The sequence below is a fragment of the Pseudorasbora parva genome, chromosome 6 (genome assembly GCF_024679245.1).
Source record: "Pseudorasbora parva isolate DD20220531a chromosome 6, ASM2467924v1, whole genome shotgun sequence".
Taxonomy (NCBI): Eukaryota; Metazoa; Chordata; class Actinopteri; order Cypriniformes; family Gobionidae; genus Pseudorasbora; species Pseudorasbora parva.
Genome location: NC_090177.1, coordinates 10,481,732 through 10,508,409, shown reverse-complemented (window position 1 = coordinate 10,508,409; position 26,678 = coordinate 10,481,732). Strand labels below are relative to the sequence as shown.

Sequence of the window (26,678 nt, the reverse complement as noted above, 5' to 3'; positions counted from 1 at the left end):
TATTCTATTCTATTCTATTCTATTCTATTCTATAGGAAAAACCAGGACAAGCTGTGAAATGGTGAAGTTGTCAACAGTCTCGGTTAGTTTCACACATGTTCAGGTTGCCATGTGTGGTTGCCATGTTTTTGTCTATCTATCTATCTATCTATCTATCTATCTATCTATCTATCTATCTATCTATCTATCTATCTATCTATCTATCTATCTATCTATCTATCTATCTATCTATCTATCTATCTATCTATCTATCTATCTATCTATCTATCTATCTATCTATCTATCTATCTATCTATCTATCTATCTATCTATCTATCTATCTATCTATCTATCTATCTATCTATCTACCTAATAAAATACAATTTTAAGTTTAGAACTTCAACCAAAACTTATTGTTAACGCCATATTGAAATGTATTACGTATTATGTATTATTAAATGTAAATGTAAAATGTAATCAAAATAATATAACTCATATAAGCACATATAAGCACAACATACACGTTTAAAAAAAAAAAAATTGTTAAACTGTTAAAAAATATATTAATTGAAATAAAATATAAATATAAGATGAAAAGCTTGAATAAATGAATTAAAAATGTTTTGGCAACTAAGTTTAAGTGAAAAATAAATAAAAATGACAAGCACAAACAAAATCACTAAAACTTCAAATAAAAACTGATTATGTTATAATATATAGCCTACTATAGTAGTAAATAAACAATACTAAAATAACGTATTTGCTTTCAACTTTTTAAAAATATTTAACTGATATTTTATTTTAAAATGCTATCCAGCTAAGTATACATGAAGTGACTGAAACATCTGTCTCCCTCATGAATGGAAGGCCGCTCCTCCGGGTCCAGTCGGCGCTGTGCTCCGCTCCAGGTTTTCACTCCGACTTTCCTTAAAAGCATTCTGAGTTTAAAGCGCAGAAAAGCACACCAGCGAGTGGAAGAGGGATCAGAGCGGCAGAGGCGGACTTCAGAGCGGTTCAGTGTGTGTGTGTGTGTCCGGAGAGAACGAGCGGAGGATGGAGGACGAGCCGCGAGAGACCCTGGACTAACGGATGAGGAGGAGGAGGTGGAGGGGGTCTTGCTTTTTACATGGAACCTGTTTGTGTTGCCCTCCAAAGGTGGATTTTATACTGAAACACTACATGACAAAATGCCATTTGCCAAGCGGATCGTGGAGCCCCAGTGGCTGTGCAGGCGCGCGGACGCGGACGAGGAGGGTCTTCTGCTCCAGGACCTGTGCGCCTTCAGCAATGTGGTTCTGTCCCGGACCCTGCGCCAGCTGTCGGATCTGGCCAAACACGCCTGCTCGCTCTTCCAGGAGCTGGAGCACGAGCTGCTCACCACGAACCGGCGCGTCTGCGCGCTCCGGGAGAAGATGAGCAGTATCCAGGAGACCACCGGCGCGCTCGACCCCAAACAGGAGGCAGTGCGTGAGTACTCCAGCGGTGTCTTTTTACCTCCCCACCCCTACCCCAAACAAAAAATAATATTAAAAAAATGTGACGAACAGTGATTTTATCCAGGTTTAGTCCTTCACCTTGTGCGTAATGGTGATCGACTACCCTTACGAGCTTTGGGTCACCACCCCAGATGTTTTACCACTCGCTTACATCATAAAACAGCCCTTTAGTAAGTGTTATGTAATGATGCAAATATTTGTTTACTTTTGCGCGCTCGTGTCTCCTCGTCAGCGCGCACGGCTGGTGTGCTCCAGTGGGTAAAGATCCGAGCTGGTGACCCAAACTCGATATGAAGTCATTCATAGACTATACTATCCGCATTGAAGCCTCGATGGAAACTCTTTAAAGGGAACATGTTTTAAGTGAGCTCCCCGCTAGAAGGTCCTGACTCTTATCTTGATCGAGCTGGTTTGTGGAACATGATATCGCTGTGGCTCTTTACCTTCCGAAACCAGCGTGTTTGAAACACAGCTCGAGGTTCGTCAGCGGGCTGGTGTGAGGCACTCTCTCTGGAGAATGCAGTGAAAGTGTGTATCAGGGAAGGACAGCAGCAGGGCGGCGTGTGTGTGTGTGTGCTCCTCACTCCAGATGTCATTGGGAAAATATGATTCGTGTTACAGGGAACATCATTTCCGTGTTGCATAAGAACAGATTCTGTCATTCATACACATGCGAAAGTGAAAGCCTTTCTCCTGTCTGCGTGTGTGTTTCTGCTGCAGGTTGATATGTGTGTGCATGTGTGTGTGTGTGTGTGTAATAGTGTAATAGGCTATAATTAGTTTAGTAACTTTAGATCGTTTTGTGTGTTTGGTTATTTGCATCACTCCGAATGAAGCCACGAGAGAGAGAGAGAGAGAGAGAGAGAGAGAGAGAGAGAGAGAGAGAGAGAGAGAGAGAGAGAGAGAGAGAGAGAGAGAGAGAGAGAGAGAGAGAGAGAGGGGGGAAGGTTTTTAGTTTGCTTTGAGTGTTTTGGAATCGTTAGCCTTATGGATTATTTTTAATTCTTATTTTTTTATACATAATGATAGTGTTTTAATATTAATAATACAAATAATAATAATAATAATTATTATTATTAATTATCATAATAATTATTTGTATTATGCTTTAAATATTTTAATTATTGTTTTATTTAATAGTTTACATTTGTATAAAATATATACAAATATTAAACATTAAAATATAAAAAAACCTATAAGATATAATAACAATAATATTTTAATGTATTTGTTTTATTTTGTATTTTAATGTATATTTATCTTAAATATTCTATAAAATTATATATAATATTGATAATAAAAATAATATTATATATAATATTAATATATAATTTTCCATATATATATATATATATATATATATATATATATATATAAATATATAAATATATATATATATATATATATATATATATATATATATATATATATATATATATATATATAATGGAAAAGTACATAATGTTCTCTTAAAGAGACACCTGGACTTAATAAAGTTGCATGTATGATATTTAGGATATTAATAAAAAACACATGTCCACCATATTGGACAATATCTGAAAGAATCAGAGCTGTGTAACACTTTATAATAATGTTTCATTAGTTATATAACAATACAGCATACTTTCAACATTTACTAATGCATTATTAAAATCAAAAGTGTGCACTGTGAACTACAGCAATGAACCGCTGGATGTGTATTAACTAACATTAACAAATATTAATAAATACAGTATGTATTGCTCATGGTTAGTTCATACATTAATGTTGACAGAGGAGAGCACATTATAAATTAGTGTTTAGTATTCGGATGTTTGTAACAGCAGGACGTCGAGTCTGTTCATTCCGTCGGAATCTCCTGATCTTCAGGGTCATTTTGGGAATATGTGGTGTTTATGCAATAACACCCAAGCCGGCGTGTCCTTCCAGTGCTCCTTCCTTCCCTGTCCTGTCTTTCTTTAGCCACTAATAGTTTGTTTTACTCTGGGAGGTCTCATTCAACCCCTTCCCTCATGCCGTCCCGTCCCTCAGTGTGACCGCTTTAGGGCTCAAGGAGGAAGTCCTTTCAAAATCCTGAGCAAAGTTCAGAACACACCAACTTTGGTGTGTAGATCCACGAGGCTCAATGACTGAATAAGAGCTTGTGTTTTCAGCCTCTCGTTCCTGTTTAACCTGTCGTTTGAGGGTCAAAGGTCACTAATGCACCTCGTCCTGCTGGAGTTGGGAATACCTGCGGGTCAGACGGACAGATTTCATCATTAATTAAACAGATTGAGATCTTTTGTTTGTGTCCGTCTGCTGAAACATGACATCCTAATTACAGTAATCCGTCAAACTGAACGTTTTATTTTTTATTTTAAGAGTCTAATAAGTGTATTAAATAACTTTGTTTTGCTGGTCAATACGGCGTACTTAGACACTTGTTTTTGTTAACAATGCCGTTTTAAAGAAAAAACATTTGTCGTGTCGCAAATGTGGCAGTAAGTTAAAGATTGACAAGCGCCACTCATATTTCCTTCACAACAGAAGGCATAGTGAGTGTGTTGCCGGTTCTCCAATCAGAGGAACTTTTGAAGTCTGTGTTATTGTTGTGGTAATGATATATAATGAATAGATTTGTGGACAGCCTCCCCCAGCGCTCTAATTACCCTCCAGCAGCCTTTTCAGACGGAGTGTATCCTGCCTTTCACAACAGACTAGCTAATATCAATATGAATTACTGCAGGTGTGTGTGTGTGTGTGTGTGTGTATGTGTGGGCTGGTAATCCATATAGTTATGGGGACAAAATGTCCCCACAAAGATGGCAATATCCGAAATCCTTGTCCTTGTGGGGAAATTTTTTGGTCCCCATGAGTTTTTTTTTGAGAAAGTAAAAATGCAGAATGTTTCCTGTGATGGGTAGGTTTAGGGGTAGGGGCAGGGGCAGTGTGTGTGTGCGTGTGTGTGTGTGTGTGTGTGTGTGTGTGTGTGTGTGTGTGTGTGTGTGTGTGTGTGTGTGTGTATGATGGGTAGGTTTAGGGGCAGGGGCAGTGTAAGGGGATAGAAAATACAGTTTTTACAGTATAAAAACCATTACGCCTATGGAGAGTCCCTGTAAAACATGGAAACACTATATGTGTGTGTGTGTGTGTGTGTGTGTGTGTGTGTGCGTGCGTGTGTGTGTGTGTGTGTGTGTATGTGTGTGTGTGTGTGTGTGTGTGAGTGAATGAGTGAGGGTGTGAGTGAATGAGTGTGTGAGTGAGTGTGAGTGAGTGAGTGAGTGAGTGAGTGTGTGTATGTGTGTGTGTGTGTGTGTGTGTGTGTGTGTGTGTGTGTGAGTGAATGAGTGAGGGTGTGAGTGAATGAGTGTGTGAGTGAGTGTGAGTCAGTGAGTGAGTGAGTGAGTGTGTGAGTGAGTGAGTGAGTGAGTGAGTGAGTGAGTGAGTGAGTGAGTGAGTGAGTGAGTGAGTGTGTGTGTGTGTGAGAGTGAATGAGTGTGTGAGTGAGTGTGAGTGTGTGAGTGAGTGAGTCAGTGAGTGCGCGTGTGTGTGTGTGAGTCAGTGAGTGAGTGTGTGTGTGAGTCAGTGAGTGTGTGTGTGAGTGAGTATGTAAGTGTGTGTGAGTGTGTGTGGTGAGTGCGTGTGGTGAGTGAGTGTGTGTGTGTGTGTGTGTGATGGGTAAGTTTAGGGGCAGGGGCAGTGTGTGTGTGTGTGTGTGTGTGTGTGTGTGTGTGTGATGGGTAGGTTTAGGGGCAGTGTGTATGTGTGTGTGTGTGTGTGTGTGGGCAGGTTTAGGGGTAGTTTTAGTGTAAGAGAACAGAATATAGTTTGTACAGTATAAAAATCATTACTTTGGAATGTGTACATAAAACAATTTGTGTGTGTGTGTGTTTGGGGGGTGCTTTGGAAGGGTCTGTGGTATCATTCAGAGTCACCATGGCCACATTAGGATCTGTTTACCTTGTATGTGCTGCACATGGCATTTTGGCTTTGTGTGTGTGTGTGTTCATCTCTGGGATATCAGGCATGATGCTGCTGACACAATTAGGTCAAACACTGTAAACACTGTTCTGCACATGCTCCCTAAGCCTATAAACATGCCCTCAAATTGTCCTCATGCATTGTCTAAATGCTAATATTGTCTCAGTGTTGTCAAAGATGGGAAAGAGAATCTTCAGTGGGAAATAATGGAGGACAGGGCTTGAGTTCTGGCCATCAGCATTTAAAGAAGTAGCACGTGATCTTATTTTGTTGATATTATAATTTAAAGAACATTTTGAAAACTCTGAGGAAGAAAACATCAGATTGTCTTTTTGCGCCCTAATACCACAGAGCTAGTGAAATTGTGTGTGTGTGTGTGTGTGTGTGTGTTAATGTAATAGGAGGACGCATGACTGTGAGGCAGTGAAGTGTGTCTGGCTCTCTCAGATTAGCATTTCCGTGGTAACGAGACCAAAACTCTGAATGAGGCGGGTCATCCATGACTGTTCCTCTCTCAGCTCACTCGTTCCTCCTCAGGACAGCTCAAACGCCTCATCATTTGGATTTCAAGGCTGGTTGTTAATAAGGAGCATGTCCTCAGGTCCTGTCCGAGTCTCGCCGAGAGCCGAGCTGCACTTTATAATCTGCTTAAAGTATATCTTGTGTTATAATATACTTTCATTATGATTTAATAGTTTAGTAGTTGAAATGTTTTTACAACAATCATTATTATTGCTGCACAGCCTTGGTAACAAGCAGAAAAGAAACTTATTTTGATACATTGTGACATTTTTTACACCTTTTTTTATAATTTTGACAAACATTTTTAGTAGTTAGTAGTGCTAATTATTTTTTTAATGCATTTTATTATAAAAATATTATTTGTATTATCCTGCACAGCCTCGATAACACATTTACACATTTTACACTTACATTTTTTTAAAGCATTTTTGTAATTATTATTAATAATTTTATTTTGACAAACATTTTTAGTAGTTAGTAGTGCTAATTATTTTTTTTAATGCATTTTATTATAAAAATATTATTTGTATTATCCTGCACAGCCTCGATAACACATTTACACATTTTACACTTACATTTTTTTTAAAGCATTTTTGTAATTATTATTAATAATTTTATTTTGACAAACATTTTTAGTAATTGCATGCTCTTATTAGTTATTGATTTTATAATGTATTATGATATAAAATTATTATTAGTAGTAGTAGAAGTATCCTGCACAGCCTTGGTAACAACATTTTTTGACACATTTACAAACAATTTATAATTATTATATTTAAATTGTTTTGACAAATATTTTTTAATACATGCATGTTATTATCATTATTTAGTGAATCTAATTAAATTGTAATACAATGAAATACATTATGATAATTTTTTTAATATAATATTTCTATGTGCAGTTTTTTTGAGACCTCACACAGACTGGACGGGACATGAGAGTTAGATCTGGCAGGTCTCCTCATTGTCATACTGATGTCTGTCAGTTCCCACACACACACACACACACACACACACACACACACACACACACACACGTTTAAACTCTGTGATTCCCAGGGAATGTGTTTTGTCTGATCAGAGCCAGTTCTGGGAGTATTGAGTTACCCTGAATCACAGAGATTTAGGAGAACGTATACAACAAGGCAGAAAGTGTGAAGTATTGCACACTGCTTTAAAAATAGCACGTACAGTACGCAGATACAGTAGAGTGTGTTTGTGCAGTGTTCAGTATAGGAGCCATGCTGGTATTCCTTTCCCAATGTTGCTCCAGTAAAGGACTATTAAAGGTGAACAGATGAGGCCTGCTGTTTGACTGCTGTCTGGGAACACACACAGCCGGCCGCGAGCCACGTTCCAGATCCTGGGTGTCATGTTTGTTTATTTCTTCCCAGTGAAGTTTAATGGCTTGTTGAGTTTGCAAAGTTCTAAGGAAAACCAGTTCTAGGAAAAGTCTCTCCAGTTCCTCCCTGAGGACATGGACTCGTGCCGGAGCGACTGACTGCTGTGCCGTACCGTCAGTGAGACCCTGGACCTCTTCACTGTTTCTGTGGAAGAGAGATTCACACCCAGAGGAATAATGAACGGGTGGAGGTGTGTGTGTGTGTGTAGGTGGATGATTTGAGTCTTTGATATCGAGATGGACAGGGTGGGTCTGAAATATGAGACAGCATATTATTTGTGAGATGAGCTGCTTCTATCTATCTATCTATCTATCTATCTATCTATCTATCTATCTATCTATCTATCTATCTATCTATCTATCTATCTATCTATCTATCTATCTATCTATCTATCTATCTATCATCTATCTATCTATATATCTATCTATCTATCTATCTATAAAATAACGTGGGGAAAAAATGTCTTCATAAAATATAAGTAAAACCTGAAGTGCTAGAAGTCCGTTCCCATCACCTTTCTGTGCTTTCGCATTGATGTCTGACACGGCGCAAATCCCTGCTGTGCTTCAGTGTGTTTTTCACCTCAGATTTGTTGAATTATATATGAAGCGCGTGGCGGTTTAATGCAGCTCTTATGTAGGGTGTGACTGGAGACTCCGCATGCATTATGCATCGCGCGCTTCCTCACGAGTTTCTCCGAGCTCAATGAATTCCCGGGATGGGGAAGGATGACAACGAACACCTTGTCCGTTTGCATCATTCTGTTATCCTCCTTGTCTCGTCCAGCTGTTATTGGTCCTCGGCTGTTTTCGGGAGGTGGAGGCGCTGTGTTGTCACGCGTCTCCGGGCTAACAAGCTAAACAGGGAACGGAGCGAGCGCATTTGTTATGCAACATTTAGAGTAGGCCAGCGGGCTGCAGACAACTTTCTCTCCCTCTCCCTCTACCGCAAAGTCTGCATAGTAACAGCCCAGAGGTGAAACTAGTCTAACCTTCTTATTGAGGACTGTACTCGCGTTTTGTCTCCTCCATTCAGTGTCCTCCTTCGATTACGGCTGCATCCGAAACTCCACAGGCTACTTTCTTGAGTAGTAGGCAGTTATTTGTTTTGAATAAGTAATTACTTAACCACCACGACCAGTAAAAAGTACATTCTATGATATAGTATGGATGTGGATGTGTGTGTGCGTGCGTGTACTGTAGTATGAATATATCCGGACGTACAACATCCCCCATGTTATTGTCATGATCACGTGACCAACTAGTTTCAATTACAGCACTTCAATGCCATTCATAAATCCTCTTCGGTGGGCCTCGTGGGATATTAAAGTGTCTATAGGCACAGCACAAGTATTTCATCCGGATACTTTTTGCAGACTTATGAGTAGGCAACTGGGATTTCGGACATAGTTTTTCGCCTATAGGGAAGTATGAGATTTTGGATGCAGTCCTCCTCCTTTTCTTAATTTACATAAATCTCTTAAAGATACAGTGCAGCCATATTAAAACTTACTACAGTTCCCACACAAGGGATTTATAGATCATCATGACATAATATGCTATGTCTTGAAGATTGTTAACTCCACATCAGCTGCATAATTTCAACAACTAACAATCATGGACGTCCTGTCTCATTCTACATTGTCACTTCTTCTTGAGTCTCCATCATTGTCCGACTCCGGTTTGAACATAAAATGTTGAACAGTGAAATTTTCAGTGCGTGTCTGCGTGGGGTCATCGGAGCTGCTAACACTAGCTCTTGAGGCTCCACCCTCTTCGTGAAAGGAGGCCGCGACCAGCAGCTCATTTGCATTTAAAGGGACACACACACAAAAACGTTTTTGCGTTTTTGCTCACCCTCAAAAAGTGACAATTTTAACATGCTATAAAAATGATTTTAGGTTACGGAACGAGCTGGACCAGTTAATTGGATTTCCAAGGGCACAGCTAGACCTAGACATTTTTATTTGGCAAATGCAGAAAAAAGTCTCAGGTTTTGATCACATGAGAGAGGGTCACTATATCCTTGTGATGCACCATCCCCATAGAAGTCATATCGCAAGAAGCTCTACTAAAACAGCCCTACCAACTACGATTAGACTCTGTCCAGACGCTACAATGTTATCAAGCCTCTTAGCATGCAATATCAAACTCTAATGCACATTCTCTCAGGGACTCTTTATCGCTCCGTTAAAAGCCTCATGCAGGTCTGGACGACTGTGAGCTGATAAAATATGGTTGTTAATTATAGCTGGAAATCAAAAACCAGTCTCTTTTATGAGTATGAGTATGTGTCTGCAGACAGGCCTGATGCACCGAAGCTTTTTTCCACGCACGTCTCTCAGGGCTGAGATCATACACCTCTAATGTTTGGTTAAAAACAGGTGTCAGAAAGAAGAAATTAAGTACGTCTGAAAATTAGTATGTCTTGTTTTCCCTTTGTTGTTTTAATTGCACTGAAATTAATCCAAGTAGTATTTTTTCAAAGTTACTTTGGTAAGAGATGAATCATAGACTGGCGGTTTCTCTCTCTCTCTCTCTCTCTCTCTCTCTCTCTCTCTCTCTCTCTCTCTCTCTCTCTCTCTCTCTCTCTCTCTCTCTCTCTCTCTCTCTCTCTCTCTCTCACACACACACACACACACACACACACACCCACACACACACACACACACACACACACTAGGGTGAACCCAAAGTCATCGGCGGTCTCTGGTTGGATGGTTTTGGTCTTTTAAGGGAAGCGTCTTTCTGTTTGATCTGGTTTCAGCGGGTTGTTCAGTCATATCAAGAGTTTTAAATCCAGCTGATTTACAGGAAAACACTTTTTGCACCTCAGGGAGGCTGAATCCATTTCCAAACTGAGAGTGATGAGCGGGATGACAGGGGAAGAGGGAGAGGTCAAAGGTTAAAGGGAGGATTTGGGAGTGTTTACACTTAGAGACTTTTTCGAGCTTGAACAAAGTTTGTGTGTGTGTGTGTGTGTGAGTGTGTGTGTGTGTGTGTGTGCATGTGTGGGCGTGTAATCCCCACAAAGATGTTAATATCCGAAATCCTTGTCCTTGTGGGGACATTTTTAGGTCCCCATGAGGAAAACATCTTATAAATCACACAGAAGGAGTTTTTTTGAGAAAGTAAAAATGCAGAATGTTTCCTGTGATGGGTAGGTTTAGGGGCAGGGGCAGTATGTGTGTGTGTGTGTGTGTGTGTGTGATGGGTAGGTTTAGGGGCAGGGGCAGTGTGTGTGTGTGTGTGTGTGATGGGTAGGTTTAGGGGCAGGGGCAGTGTGTGTGTGTGTGTGTGATGGGTAGGTTTAGGCCCCGTCCACACGGAGACGCGTTTAGCTGTATACGTATACATTTTGTACCATATCAGCGTTTCGTCCACACGGATCCGGCGTTTTAGGAGCATCATGCTTCCGATATTAATATCGGATAAATCTGAAAACGATCATCTTCCGTTTTCGTGTGTACAGCGAATCCGTATATTTTCTGAAACGGTGATGTCATCACACTACGTCCAGGATTTTTTTTTATTTTAAAGGGTTGGCTAATGTCTGAAAAATTTATATTTCTGAATTGTATTGGTATATGGGATTTCTTGATGCATATTATGATTAGAATTTCATGTACATTGAAAATGTTCAATGCAGAAAGTAAAATACAATAAAAAACCTACTTAAAATGATGTGGATATGTTTCCACACTGTACTTAGCCGCATTCCTCTTTCCCTCGATTACAACCAGTCGTCCAGTCCCTGCAGCTGAAAAACACCCCCACAGCATGATGCTGCCACCACCATGCTTCGCTGTTGGTACGGTTTTGGACAGGTGATGAGAAGTGCCTGGTTTTCTCCACACATAGCACTTAGAATTAAGGCCAAAAAGTTATATCTTGGTGTCATCAGACCAGATCTTTTTAAATATATGTGTCACAGCAAAGGGTCTGAATACGAACCACGTTTTTCTTTTTTAACAAATCTGCAAAAATGTCAACAATTCTGTGTTTTTCTGTCAATATGGGAAGCTGTGTGTACATTAATGAGAAAAAATGCACTCAAATGATTTTAGCAAATGGCTGCAATATAACAAAGAGTGAAACATTTAAGGGGGTCTGAATACTTTCCTTAACCTCTGTATAGACATCAGTATTTGGATTTTCAATCAGAGATGATGATAATAAAAGCATTGGTTTAAAGGAAAATCATTGTGAACATGTATTGTGAGTAATCTATATATTGCCATGTCCTATTCTGGAGCATCATCAACATGTCAAAAATGTCAACAAAAAAATCTAATTTTGAGGCAAAAATATATTTTTTTCTTTTTTTTTCCCCTAAGAGTTCAAAAGTAAGATTATGGTTTAACTGAAATTAATTGTAATTAGCTTTGTATATGCATAAGAAATGATCTAGATTTTGTGAATGTCTGAGTTGTCATTCTAGTGGTGGAGTGTGAAAGGGAGTGAGAGCTTTTGAAAGACGAGACAAGACTTTAGAAAAGGTCATGACCTCTCAGACTAGTCTGTGATTTGTTTGGAGTTGATGTTTGTTTTTGTGTCAACCTATCTGTGTTAAGTAGATGTCTATTCCTAGGACACTGAGGACATAAATGAGATCTCTTTATTTATACTGATTTACTCTTAATACCTCAATTGTGTTTCCCCCGACAGCAATGAGATTTAGACGTTTAGCAAGAGCAAATTTGACGTTTAGACATCTCATGTTTCTCCTTTCTCATTTAAAAAAAAGAATAGCAAATTTTCCTCTGCATTTCTCTTGATTGTTTTCCCATGATCCAGTGAAAACTGCCAATGCAATCCAATGACAGCTCTCAGATAGTGTTTGTGTATATGTGTCGCACAAGTAATCAGGCTGTACACACACACACATACACACCTCCAGACAGGCAGATCTCCCTCCTAATCCCCTAATCTCTGTAATTGCACATCTCTATAAGAAATAAACACTGAATCGTCCCTCCTGTGCATCAATGCACTGAATTACGGTGAACCGAGGACAACAAACACCCATTTCCTGACCTGTGCGAACCGACACTGCGGGGCGGAAACTCAACACCTGTTTGTTGTTGTAAGGGTGTGTTTCTTAATGCAATGGGGTCACCTAGATGCCTTTCTCCCCACATACACACACACAGGTGCTGAAATGTCTTAAAGGGACAGTTTACTCAAAAATGTATGTTTTGTCATCATTTACCGGCCCTCATGTCATTCTAAACCTTCGCATCAGGCTCCAAAAATGACCAAAAAGCATTGTGAAATAGTCCTTTCCTTAATATTACATGTCATATAATTTCAATTACAATACACATAATCAGTACAGACATTGGCACTATAAGGGCGACAGAAAATGTAGCATGTGTGAGGTGAAATGTGCTGTGAAAGAACTTCCTGAGCTGTCAACTCTCCTCTTTTACACACCTCAGCAGGACAATAGCGAAGACACACCTTCACACACAAACAAACACAGTGAAATTTGATCTGTGTACAAGTCGAATTCACAGAATTCTTTGCATGCAGTTGCTAAGCATTTTTTTTTTAGCAGTTGTTAGTATGTTGCTTTATAGTTATGGGGTTGCTATAGAGAGCTTTTAGTGTGTGTTAGCATGTTGCTGTACAATTTGGTGGTTGCAAAGGTGTCTTAGTGGTTGTTAGCATAAGGCTACTTGTTTATGTGATTCATAGAGATTTTTGAGTCTCTGTTAGCATGTCACTGTACAGTTACCAGTATGCAAGGTTTTCTAAATGCTTATTAACGCTTGCTGTATGGTTAGGCGGTTGTTGTTAGCATTTTTGTTAGGTTTGTTAGGGTGTTTTTTAGTGTCTGTTAGCATGTCACTGTACAGCTATCCAATTGCTAAGATGTTCTGAGCATGTGTTAGCTTCTTACTGAATGATTAAGGATGTTTAAAGTAGTTGTTAGGCCGTTGTTGTACACTTTGCTAGGGAGTTTTGAGTGTCTGTTAGCATGTCACTGTACAGTTATGCAGTTTGCTAAAACGAACATGCGTTAGCATCTTGCTGTATGGTTAAGAGTGTTTGAAGTAGTTGTTAGCAGGTTTTTGTACAGTTTGCTAGGGAGTTTTGTTAGCATTTAAGTATGTTGCTAAGATGAGCATGCGTTAGCATCCTGCTGACTGGTTAAGGGTGTTTGATGTACAATAGTTGTTAGCAATGGCAGGTTGTTGTATTGTTAAATCAAGCAACATGATATAGTGTCTGTTAACATGTCACATGCTAAGATGTTCTGTATGTATGGGTAAGTAGCCTACTAGTTTTTAAAGTTTTTAGTAGTTGTTAGCATGTTGCTACACCCTTAAAAATAAAGGTTTAAGGAAGAACCAAAAATGGGTTTTCACAGTGATGCCATAGAAGATCCATTTTTGGTTCCCCGAAGAGCCGTTTTTTGAAAGGTACTTTAAAGAACCGTTTTTTTCTAACCATTTTTATAGTCTAAAGAACCTTTTTGATATACAAAGAACCTTCTGTGCAATGGAAAGGTTCTTCATAGAACCATACATCCTGCCAAGCATTTAAGAACCTTTATTTTTAAGAGTTGCTGCTGCTAAGGTTTTCTAAGGGATTTTTACCAGTACTAGTGTTTTAAGTAGTTGTTACCATGTTGTTGCTATACAGTTATGCAGCTGCTATGGTTTCTAAGTGGTCCATGCCATCTTTATGTATGCTTAAGTAGTTTTTAAAATGTTTTAAGTAGCTGTTAGCATAGTTATGCAGCTGCTAAGGTTTTCTAAGGGGTTATTATTTATGTATGGTCAAGTAGTAGTTTTTCAAAGTGCTTTAAGTAGATGTTAGCATGTTGCTATACAGTTATGCAGCAGCTAAGCTTTTCTAAAGGGTCCTTACCCTCTTTATGTATAAGTCGTTTTTAAAGTGTTTTAAGTAGTTGTTAGCATGTCACTGTACAGTTATGCAGCTGCCAAGGTTTTCTAAGGGGTTGTTACCATCTTTATCTATGCTTAAGTAGTTTTTTAAAAGTGTTATAAGTAGTTATAAGCATGTTGCTGTACAGTTATGTGTTTACTATGGAGTTTGAAGTCTCTGTTTGCATGTCACTATGCAGTTAAGCAGTTGCTAAGGTACTTTCGCATCCCTCTGAATGGTTCCTGGAGTTAGCATGCTAAGATTTTCTAAGTGGTCATTAGCATCTTTAGCTATGCTAGTTCCAAAATGTTGTAAGTAGTTGTTGCTGTACAGAACGGTTGTTGTTTCGGAGTTCATTGATGAGTTGCATGCTAAAGTGTAATACCTAAACTTAAAGGCTTGTTCAAATCACTTACACAAGGACAATCTATAATTGCAAGAGATAATCACCTCTGTAAGTTTTAGTGTTATGTCAGGTAATGTGGTCCATGAGTGTTATGATCATTCCTCTGTCTTAGCGTGTGTTGTTGAGATCCCGCTCCAGCATAACACACAAGTGTGAAATATCTGTGGATTAGAAGTGACACTCCGGGCTCTGGAATGCCTTTCAGTGCTGTCAGGTATTTTTGTCGCTCCTTTTGTGTTGTTTCAATGTGTTTTTGTGATGATGACAGCTCATCTCCTGGTGGTTAATCTCTCTGGGCAGTGCTGCCGCAGAAAGCTGCCGTTTGGACTGACTTCATGCTGTTGTTCAGGGGTTGATGTCGACGGAGCCCCTCTGAAAAATGACTGTTATGACTTTGCCTTGCATACTCCATCCGTGACATCAAAGGCATTCCTCCGGCTCACCGTGCTGTTAGATCTGCCCGCCCAACACACACACACACATGCTCCTCTCTGTGATTAGATTGATGAAAATGAGGGGTGCGTCCTCAGACGTGTCATTACGAACGCTGCCGCTCATAACTCAGGCTGTGTCGTCTGTCTTTCTGAGACCTCCAGCAAACCTCTAATTACTCTACATGTGTTTAATGTCTTCACAGCAGGACTCTTTCCTTTACTCTCAATACAGCTCAGTGGGTTTATAGGCTTGGCCATGTTCTGCACTGTCGTAGTGTAAAGTCCACTTACAGAATTACTTGAGGTTGTAAGCTACTCTTCTAATTTGTCGCATTTTATGTCATCTCATCAAATCACATCTCTCACTTATTTGTCTCGTCTCGTCTCGTCTCGTCTCGTCTCGTCTCCTCTCCTCTCCTCTCCTCTCCTCTCCTCTCCTCTCCTCTCCTCTCCTCTCCTCTCCTCTCCTCTCCTCTCCTCTCCTCTCCTCTCCTCTCCTCTCCTCTCCTCTCCTCTCCTCTCCTCTTTTCATCTCATCTTATCTCATAATTTTTTGTCTCTTATAGGGTTAGTTCACCCAAAAATGAAATTTCTTTCATGAATGACTCAGCCCAATGTCGTTCCACACCCGTAAGACCTCCGTTCATCTTCAGAACACAGTTTAAGATATTTTAGATTTAGTCCGAGGGGTTTGTCCTTTGAATGTAAGTGTATGCCCACCTGCTGTCCACGTCCAGAAGTTAATGAAAACATCATCAAAGTAGTCCATATGTGACATCAGTTGGTTAGTTAGACTCTTTTGAAGCGTCGACAATACATTTTGGTCCAAAAATAACAAAAATTATTCAGCATTGTCTACTCTTCCGTGTTCCTCAAATAAAGAATCAAACGGTCATGATTCATGATTCGGATCGCGTGTCAAGCTGGCAAACTGCTGAAATCACGTAACATTGGCGATATGAATCACGAATCAATCTGCTGATTCACTGTTTGATTCTTTATTTGAGGTTTGAAAAAAAAAACGCAGAACAGAAGACAATGCTGAATAAAGTCGAATTATTTGTTATTTTTGGATCAAAATGTATTGTCGACGCTTCGAAAGAGTCTAACTAACCAACTGATGTCACATACGGACTACTTTGATGAAGTTTTCATTACCTTCTGGACGTGGACAGCAAGTGGGCATACACTTACATTCAAAGGACAGAAAGGCCTCGGACTAAATCTAAAATATCTTAAACCGTGTTCAGAAGATGAACAAAGGTCTTACGGGTGTGGAACGACATTGGGGTGAGTCATTAATGAAAGAAATTTAATTTTCGGGTGAACTAACCCTTTATCTCTTCTAGTCACTTCTCAGCTAGGCTTTCTTGTGTTTTCTTGTCTTTTTTCTCATCTCGTCTCTTCTCGTCAAAAACTTACACTTGATGTAAAAGTCCTTTTGTTCTCATAGCTGGTGTCTCATGCTGTAAAAGATTTCTACGGTTGTTCTTTCAGTGGATTCTGACTCTCCATGGCAGCGCTGAGACACGTCTAAAGCAGATAATTCTCATAAAAGCCCTCAGACCCTCCTGACCTCTACACACCCCTGGAGCCAGCCCACCTGCCCTCGTCTCTTTCTCCACGTCCCGCTGCCCCTCGTCTTCAAAGGGCCTTCAAACAGTGCCCTGACTCCGGTCCAAAACAGATGAGAATCGAACAGCTCCTCGCTGACTTTTGGCTTTGTCTCTGTCTCCCTCTCACAATCCTCCCGTGAATGTGAGAGACGGTTATGTAACCGTAATACAGAGACAAAACACAGCTTGTCATAACCCTGCCCTGAACGCTGGATATAGACCGAAGTGAAGACACTTTAAAAGTGAGAACACTCCCATAATGCCACAGTAAAACTTTCCATTTTACATTTCCTTTGAATAAGTGCTGGAAAGCGCAGCCAGAGAGGCCTGTCATCAGGAGCGAGAATGCAGGAAAGAGGGAGGGATGGATTTAAGAGCTACAAGGAATTCCAATTTCCAGAGTACTTGAGTGAGGGCGACCGACCAACCGACCCGCCAGTATTAGTAATATGCATCTGATAAAACACACACACACATGCTTTCAGCCTATAATATCTCTAAGCCTAAGCTGTTTTTAGGGGAATTTTGAGCACTTGTTAAAAACTACCTGGCTGTCCAGCCAAACCGGCTAAGACCAGCAAACCAAAGAACTGGAGCAAGAGACCTTGACTAACAATATAAGAGGGCTAAAAGCATAAAATGCTACACAAGTGTGGAATATGTCCTCTTTAAAAGTTTCAAATCCCACTAAACCAGGTGGGCCCTCACTACCCGTAACCCAGCCCACAGTGCCAGTAAGTGGGTCTCTGGAATAAAGCAAACTCCCTTTTTTTCATCCGAGTTAAAAGCTCGTCTTCATAAATCATTTTTATGAGCAAACCAGTGCCGAGACCGAAAAACAACACCTGTGGAAGTGAGCAGAAAAAAGAAGGAGGAAAAGCACTCCTTTTAAAATCCTTTTTGAATTTGCTTCGGTAAATTTGTGACATTGCACACGGCCCTTGAAACCTTACACCATTTTTATATTTTATCGTTAAATTGTCTGTTTGCTTTTGCACTGCTTAGATGTAAGATGCAATACTATGGTTTTACACAGATACTTCCTTAAAACAACACCCATTTCTAGAGAAGCAACACTGCATTGGATATTATGACTTCTTATCAGTCTTACTTCATAGATTGCATCTAGAAAAATATTTTTGCTTGTTTATTTGCTTGCATTTATATATATATATATATATATATAATAGATTGGAAACATTTTAGATGGCACATATATACACTCTATTGCCAAAAGTAAACGTCACTTCCATGGCTACAGGAGTATAAAATCAAGCACTAGGCATGCAGACGCTTCAGCAAACATTTGTGAAAGAATGGGTCACTCTCAGGAGCTCAGTGAACTCAAGTGTGGTACCGTGAGAGGTTGACACCTGTGCAATAAATACATTTGTGAGATTTCTTCACAATTAAATATTCCACGGTCAACTGTTAGTGGTATTATAACAATGTGGAGAACAACAGCAAGTCAGCCATGAAGTGGTAGGCCACGTAAAATCCCAGAGTGGGGTCAGCGCATGCTGAGGTGCACAGTGCCAAAAGTCGCCAACTTTCGGCAGAGTCAATAGCTACAGACCTTTAAACTTTGCGTGGCCTTCTGATTAGCTCAAGAAGTGCGTAGAGAGCTTCATTGAATGGGTTTCCATGGTTGAGCAGCTGCATCCAACCCTGATGAGTCTGGGTTTGGCGGTTGCCAGGAGAACATTACTTGCCTGACTTCATTGTGCCAAGTGTAAAGTTTGGTGGAGGGGGATTATGGTGTAGATATATTTCTCAGGGGTCAGGCTTGGCCCCTTTAATTCCAGTTAAACAAACTCTAAATGCTTAAGCATATCAAGACATTTTGGACAATTTCATGCTCCCAACTTTGTGGGAACAGTTTGGAGATGCCCCTTCCTGTTCCAACAAAGCGTCGGTCCATAAAGACATGGATGAGTGAGTTTGGTGTGGAGGAACTTGACTGGCCTGCACAGAGCCCTGACCTCAACCCGACTGAACACCTTTGGGATCAATTAGAGCAGAGTCTGTGAACCAACATCAGCACCTGACCTCACAAATAGGCTTCTAGAAGATGGTCAAAAATCCCCATAAACACACTCCTAAACCTTGTGGAAAGCCTTCCCAGAAGAGTTGAAGCTGTTATAGCTGCAAAGGGTGGGCCGACTCTATATTACACCCTACGGATTAAGAATGGGACGTCAAAATCATGTGCATGTAAAGGCAGGTGTCCCAAAACTTTTGACAATATAGTGCACATCACAGTCCTTCTGTAAAAAAACCTTCTGTAGCTCTCCAGATTTACAAAATCACCCAAAAACATCACTGTCTGTCTCCAGCAGTGACATCTCTTCACCTATATAAAAGCAGTTGTGTATGATGTCACACTTGTGGGCGGGGCCTGGTCTCATGGTTCACAGAAGGGCCTCAAAGATTTGCGGTACGCCACTGGTCTGCGGTATCTCAAAACTCCAGCAGATCAGCGACTGGACAGTCTGTGGTCAGTCACGGCTTTGACAGGCAGTGTACATTTTTTTACCATGCTGTCTCAGGCATCCCTTACGCCCGGTCTCAGGAGTCGGCCCATATGAATAAATGCTGGCTGCCTGCTAGTCTGAGCCACAACAACATTCCAGTTTTTTTTCTCTCTCTCTCTCTCTTTCAGTCTTTCCTCTGTTGTCAGATTATCTGCAGCGCTGTTTGTTCAGCCTGTGAGATCTAACACGCTTTCTCTCACCTTTTGACCCCACGTGTTGTGTGTGAATATGTGCGCACAGGCCCCTTTTTGACCCTATCGCGTTCACGTTCCTGTTGAGGGTGAATTGAACTGTTTCCCGATTGAATGTCACTCTGGACATGTTGCTGTTTTTGACTTTGGTCTGTAATCGACAGCTAAATGTGTGTCTCCAAAGATTCTGCGCAGGATGTCTGAGATCTTTCCAGACGATTCCACTACTATGAGGTTCAAACTGACTTGTTCCCCTCAGACAGATGCCAGACCACACGAGCGGATTCGCCTTTCCATACACACATGTGCACGTCGTTTACTTTACCCTGTAATGGACAGACAATCGTTGTAGGGTTTGAATTGTGATATTTTCTCAACAAGCACTATTTCACTCCTATTTTTGTAATACAGTAATGGAAATGTCTCAAGTCTGGTTTATTTATATAGATCTAGATCATTATTATATATTTTTTTAATTATTAAGATCATTTTTTTTTTTTTTTTTTTTTTTTGGTACAGGGACTCTTATGTGGTTTTTATGTGGTTTACATGGACTCTCCATAGGCGTAATGGTTTTTACACTGTACAAACTGTATTTTCTATCCCCCTACACTGCCACTCCCCCTAAATCTACCCATCACAGGAAACATTCTGCATTTTTACATTTTCAAAAAAAAAAACATTGTTTATTATGTTTTTAAAGTTATTTGAAATATGAGGACATTTGATATGTCCTCATAAACCACATTTATAGTGTAATACCAGAGTAATACCCATTCATACCCAACTCATAAATTACATAAACAGGCACACACACACACACACACACATACACATTCCATTGGCATAATGGTTTTTATACTGTACAAACCGTATTTTCTATCCCCACACTGCCCCTACTCTTAAACCTACCCTCGCACACACACACACACACACACACACACACACACACACACACTGCCCCTGCCCCTGCCCCTAAACCTACCCACCACACACACACTGCCCCTGCCCCTAAACCTACCCATCACACACACACACACACACTGCCCCTGCCCCTAAACCTACCCATCACACACACACACACACTGCCCCTGCCCCTAAACCTACCCATCACACACACACACACACTGCCCCTGCCCCTAAACCTACCCATCACAGGAAACATTCAGCATTTTTACTTTCTAAAAAAGCTCATCCTGTATGATTTATAAGCATTTAAAAAAATGGGGACATGTCCAATGTCCTCATATTTCACCCTCTCCTTGTAATACCCGTGTCATACCCATGTCATTGCACATTTGTGTCCTCATATGTCACAAAAACATGCCCGCGCGCGCAGACTCTGTCCCAAATTGCTGTCCTTCTATAAACAAATCTCTATGTTGTAAGACCGTCTGTTATCAGCAGAAGCCTCTTCACACTATCTGGGGTCAGATTGACAGTGTCAAGGGTCAAACTCCTGCAAACAGGAGGGATTTTACTGCTTTAGATAAAAGAAGAGAAAGAGAGAAAATGTAAGATGTGAAAGAAAGCTATATTTATGCATTTTGCAATATATATATATATATATATATATATATATATATATATATTTATCTTTCTCCCTCTCATATTCTGCTGTTTCAATGTTACACTTTGGCCCTGAAGTCCATCGATAGTGTTAGGCAAGGTTTCTTGCACCAAAAAAATCATAAATTTAGTTTTGAATGGCCATTTTCTAGTCTCTATTTTGGCTAATTTGCATTTAAGACTGTGTATCAGGATAGTTCAGGCTTCCTCTAACCTTTCACCAGTTCAAGTCTATGACATTTTTTTGGGATGAGCGCTTTTTACACAGATTGTGTTTACAAAGAAGTTGTGAATGAGTAATTCCACACAGTACGTCAAACACTTACATTACAAAACAGTTTGTAAAGATTGAGATTTATTTATGCATTCTCAGAAGCATTTGCTCTCTCTTTAGCTTACATTCAATGCTCCATTGCTCTTTTTCCGTTTCTGTCATTCCTTCTGCGGCAGTGGCACTAGAACAACCCCTCATTATAAATGCATTAGTTTCTGTCTGTATGTCCACTTCCTGTCAGCCCTTTTGCACTGATGCTCTTGATGATGTGTTATGCGCAACGCGATACGGGACAGAATCGGGGTGCGCGGTTGCAGCCTTTCGTGCATGTGTGATTTCAGCGCACACATTGCTAAAAGCGAACAAGCATGCAATTCTGTATAATCGTTTGATTCATGCAGTGATATGGTGGATGAACCTGGAGAACAGTCATGCAGCGCTTCCCATATGCTCCATAAGACACATGCACACACACATCTGTGTGCAGTAATCATACGGGAACTTCCCGAGATATCCGAGACACATATTAATATCACAGATCATCTATGAAGCTAAACTGGGGATTTCTGTCGTTCGTCTGTCTGTCTCGCTCTTTCGCTTTCACACCCACCTGGAGCTGTTGGTGAACTTGGAGCGTAATGAGCCGTCCGCTGACGGATCGCTCTCACACATACACAAACACACACACACACAGTCTCGTTCTGATTCTTCTCACTGCTTTATTTGTTCTCATGTTGGATGATGGGATGACATGATGTAACTTCCCGAAGTTCCCCTCGAGGCCTAGGAGTTTCCCACAACACTAGCATCTGGCGTCCCGATAACCGCAAAGTTCACTTTCTCATTGGACATTCTTCAGTTCAATTTGGAATTAAAGGGAAATATACTTTTACATGTTGTTTAAACATAAATGTGTGTCCGCAGTGAGTGTACACAACCACTCTATAATAGTAATAATCCACCCATTGTTTTTTTTAAATCCATAAATCATAAGCAGAGTCACAGAACAGTCTGTTTAAAGATTCTAGCAGTGTGACGCTCTATTAGCATCGACCCTAATATACACACACCATTTCTTTAATTGCTGTTTATGTTCATAACCGACTGTTTATGTGAACCTTGTGTATTTGACAGTTTAAGTGCAATAAGATGTGAAAGAGAACTTAGCTTTATACTCACAGGACACGCTGTCTGACATCCAGCTTTCTGTGTGAATGATTCAGGTGTGTGTGCTCAGAAAACCATATATCAGAAGTTTAGACTGATATGGCTTTAAAACGAATGCAGATAATACACTTTCACAATGATGAAGAACTGCAGTGTCACGACAGCAGATGATAATCAGAACAAAACAGATGTTTTAGTTTTTGGCAGAGTATCCGAGGCAGGAGCTGTACAGGCTCCGCCCTCGTTTGGATAGGGGCGGGGAGCAGCAGCTCATTTGCATTTAAAGATACATGCACAAAAACAGCTTGTTTTTCCTTCCACTCAAAAATGGGCATTTACAACATGGTATAATAAATGATCTGTGGGGTATTTTGAGCTGACACCTCACTGACTTATATTGCATATTATGCTACACTTTATTTCTATAATGCACACTTTCTCCACTTTACATATTCTATCTATAAGTAACTTTGCAACTACACGTCAACTAACTCTCCTTAGTCTATTAGTAGACTGTTAAGTTAGGCTTAACAGGGTTTGGTTAAGTAAGATAAGTTGACATTTAGTTGCAGAGTTACTTATTGTTAGTAAAATGTCTATAGTGGAGCATTGAAATCAAGTATAACCGAACTATTGCTTTAATTCCAAATTTAACTGATAATTTAATATCCAACGAGAAACCATACTTGCTTTTAGAAGCCATCAGCCCGTGCCATCAAGAGAACAATTCCTTGATCTCTCTATTTCCTCAAAATATGATTAAGATAACTCAGGTCAGTTCAGTTTATTTTCTTCAGGCTGATCTCATGAAATGGCGTATGTATGACACACCAATTCATATGCCATTTTCGGCGTGCTATCAAAACGCATAATCGCTTTATCAACGCCGTTTCATTCTATCACCCTACACTGCCCCTACCCCGAAACCTACCCATCACACAGACACACACACACACACGCACACACATTATGGTTTGTTTCAGCATCACGCCGTAGACATAAACGCGGAACCAAACGGCGTAGGCATTCACGCGGACAGCTGAAAATGCGTACAGATAACACGCCACTTGGCTTTAGAAAGTGGCGTGTATGTTTACGCAAAGATGTGATGTTGCTTTCTCGGAATTTAAATAAATTCTAACTAAGTAAACAGACACACACACACACAACATCGACACTGATATTAAACTGAATTGAATCAACATTGACTCAAAGTGATTAAAGACACTATTGTCTTCTGTAGAGCTACTTATCTGAATTTGACTCATTTCATAACTGGTGAACTTTACACAGTTATTGAACAGATCTGAATCAACATTGAACTGACTTGAGTTGAATAACGACAGTATAGTCTTTACAGCAGAATTTGAATTTGTCTCATATTTGATGAAGTTTGCATCATTGATTGTGTTATTTTCCTGTTTATTGCCATGAAGCTGCTTTGAAATGATCTGCATTGTATAAACTAAAGCATTATATAAATAAAGGTGACTCATAGATCATCCAAACGGACTGGATAGGAAGCTTTGTGTATGATCGAGTATGCCTAAATTTGAACTTAAAATTTTAAGTCTGAAATGTCTTTTTCCTAGATTCAGCTGTCCTTTTACTAGTTTGTGTTTGTTCCCGAGTATCCCAGGTCTCGGAAAGCGTATCCCCAGGACTCAATATTGAGTCGGGTCCGCTTTATGAGCTCTCCCACTGTTAGGAAAACAGCAAAGATCAAAAGAAGAGAAGACGAGGGGAGGGAAAACAAAACGATTACAACCACCATGTATTCCATTTTATTCCAGACCATTAATGCTCTATTAGAGTCATCAAATGTGGTTGTACAGCTCCCCGGGGAGATCGCCAACTAAACATGACGTTAGCAGGGTTTTTGCTTCTCTTTCTTTTTTGTTTTAATGGTTTCTCAAACTTTGGAACGTAGCTTGGATATGTTTCTGGAAACCAAAAATCGTAGTTCCACATAAGAGACAGTATAAATACAGCTAAAATAGCTGCATGTGGTGTGTGTGTGTATTTTTTGTGGGAAAGGGACAGAAACAGACCACTGTCATAATCCAATATGAAGGAAGACACAGCGTTTCGTTTAATTTGATTGGGCGGACATGTGGATTCTATTTCATCCGAGCCGAGGAGGACAGCTGGATATCAGTTTTTAATATATGGAATGCTTTGAGATGAGTTACATCATTGGCGTTTTTTAATCTAGTTAATTCAGTTTGATTGCTTTCGTAGGACAGGAGGGAACTGTTATGGATAGTGTCCTGCAGTCAAAGCTCACGTTGTCTCTGGAGCTCTACAAACTGAGCTGTGTGTTGAATGTCTAAGGCCGAAACACTCTCATTTGTAATATGTCACAAGATGTGTTTGAGTCGATCGGATCACAAGTGGATGATCTTAAAGGGATACTTCACCGCTTTTTCATATTAATCTGTTATCCCCTTAACTAAAACGAGTTGACATACCTCTCTCGTCTCAGTGTGTGCACTTAATCTCTCTGACGTGCGGTGACGATCTGATAGCATTTAGCTTAGCCCACTTAGCCCAGTTCATTCACTATGGAACCAAACAGAGATCAAGTTAGAAGTACCAAACACCTCCACGGTTTCCCTATTTAAATACAGTTACACGAATAGTTGAACGATCAAGTATAATGACATAAAATAAAACGTGGCGCTTTTCTAAGCGGATTAAAAAGGAGAACTATAATGTATGGCGGAAGAGCACTTCTGAGAGTACTTTGACTCGGCGCAGTAAAAAGTCCCGGCTGAAACATCCTCCCTCACGTCTCCCCCTCCCCCTATTGACAGAAATAAGAGAGGGAGGGGGAGATGTACAAATACAGGGGTAAACAGAGTCTAAAATGTTTTGAGCTTGTCCACTTTCGTCCACTTCCAGAAGTAGTTGAAAACACATCCGGCCTGATTGCTTCTGTAGTGTCGAATGTGTTTAAACCACAAAAGACCGTCTACTCTCCGCCTTCTAACCTAATGTGGAAACATTATGGGAATCGCACTAGCTAGACGGGATTTAGGGTGCTTTCACACCTGCCTCATTTAGTTCGGTTGAATCGTACTAGAGTTCGTTTCCCTCTTTAGTGCGGTTCATTGGGTCAGGTGTGGAAGCAGCAATCGCACTCGGGTGCGCACCAAAAGCGGACCAAACAAGCGTACCGAGACCTCCTTTAAAGGGGGGGTGAAACACTCAGTTTCAGTCAGTGTCATGTCAATCTTGAGTACCTATAGAGTAGCATTGCATCCTGCATATCTCCGAAAAGTCTTTATTTTTTTTATAATTATATAAGAAAGATGCGCTGTTCCGAGTCTTTCCGAAAAAAGCCGAGCGGGTGGGGGCGTGTCGTGTGAGCGGAGCTAAATAATGACGTGTGCTCGCTGCTGCTATTGTGTTGAGTGCGTCGAGTGCGTCGTAAAGCTGTCATCCCTAACAGCGGGGAAAAAACTTTATTCAAAATAAAAATATGGCTTTTAATCAGATACAGCCATACATCTATGATCCGGAATCAGACCCAGAGGCTGCAGTTGAACAGGAGCAGCAGCAAAAACGACTAGAGCAGGACGTCTCTATGTGGTACAAGTTATACACTAACTATATAATATGCTTAGCGGCTTGTGTTATTTACATATTTATACTTGAATTATATCGTCGTATTTTTGTCTTTGAAGGTGTACATGTGGGAAGTGCAGTTGTGCACGTGTGTTTGTGTGTTTACGCGTGGTTTGTGTAGACAGGTTAAGTTAGTGTTTACATAGATAGACACGGAATAGTAGCGCATTTGAATGAAGAAGCGTGCTTATTTAGTTCAACATATTTCCCCACTCTTTGTGTATTGTTGAGTGCTTTTACAATACACAAACATAAAGTTACACATATAGTGGCCAGCTAAACAAATGTACACGCACTACACATCGCATGCTCCATTGATCAATTTCTATATATAGTAATATATATAGTAACTATACGTGATCATGTTTGGGCTACTTGATGAGCATAGACACAGACATTTGAAGCAGTCTAACTCACCGCCCGCGGTTCTAACGTTGGGACTGCTCCATCCGTCAGCATTAGGCTATTGGAAAATCCGGCGTCATGCTGGGCCATGTTTATGAAACAGTCGGCACCGAAATGCAGCGAACAGATATAAACATTCGCGCAACTCAGTTGCTGATCCGGAAAAGCAAATTACATCCACTGTTGCCTTACCGCG

The 26,678-nt window shown here is 40.3% G+C and overlaps 1 protein-coding gene across 5 annotated transcripts in view; it reads left to right on the top strand.

The window, feature by feature from the left end:
• The first annotated feature begins 874 nt into the window (after window positions 1–874).
• The window catches only part of nhsa (Nance-Horan syndrome a (congenital cataracts and dental anomalies)), a 149,317-nt gene continuing 123,513 nt past the window's right edge, over window positions 875–26,678 (top strand). For 3 of the 5 annotated variants that reach the window (XM_067445562.1, XM_067445560.1, XM_067445559.1), the window contains exon 1: window positions 876–1,446. In XM_067445562.1, coding sequence (XP_067301663.1) covers window positions 1,167–1,446 — 280 coding nt within the window. In that variant the 5' untranslated portion in view covers window positions 876–1,166. Of the gene's footprint in view, window positions 1,447–26,678 lie in introns of all 5 variants that reach the window. The other 2 variants (XM_067445558.1, XM_067445557.1) reach the window with 1 other exon arrangement.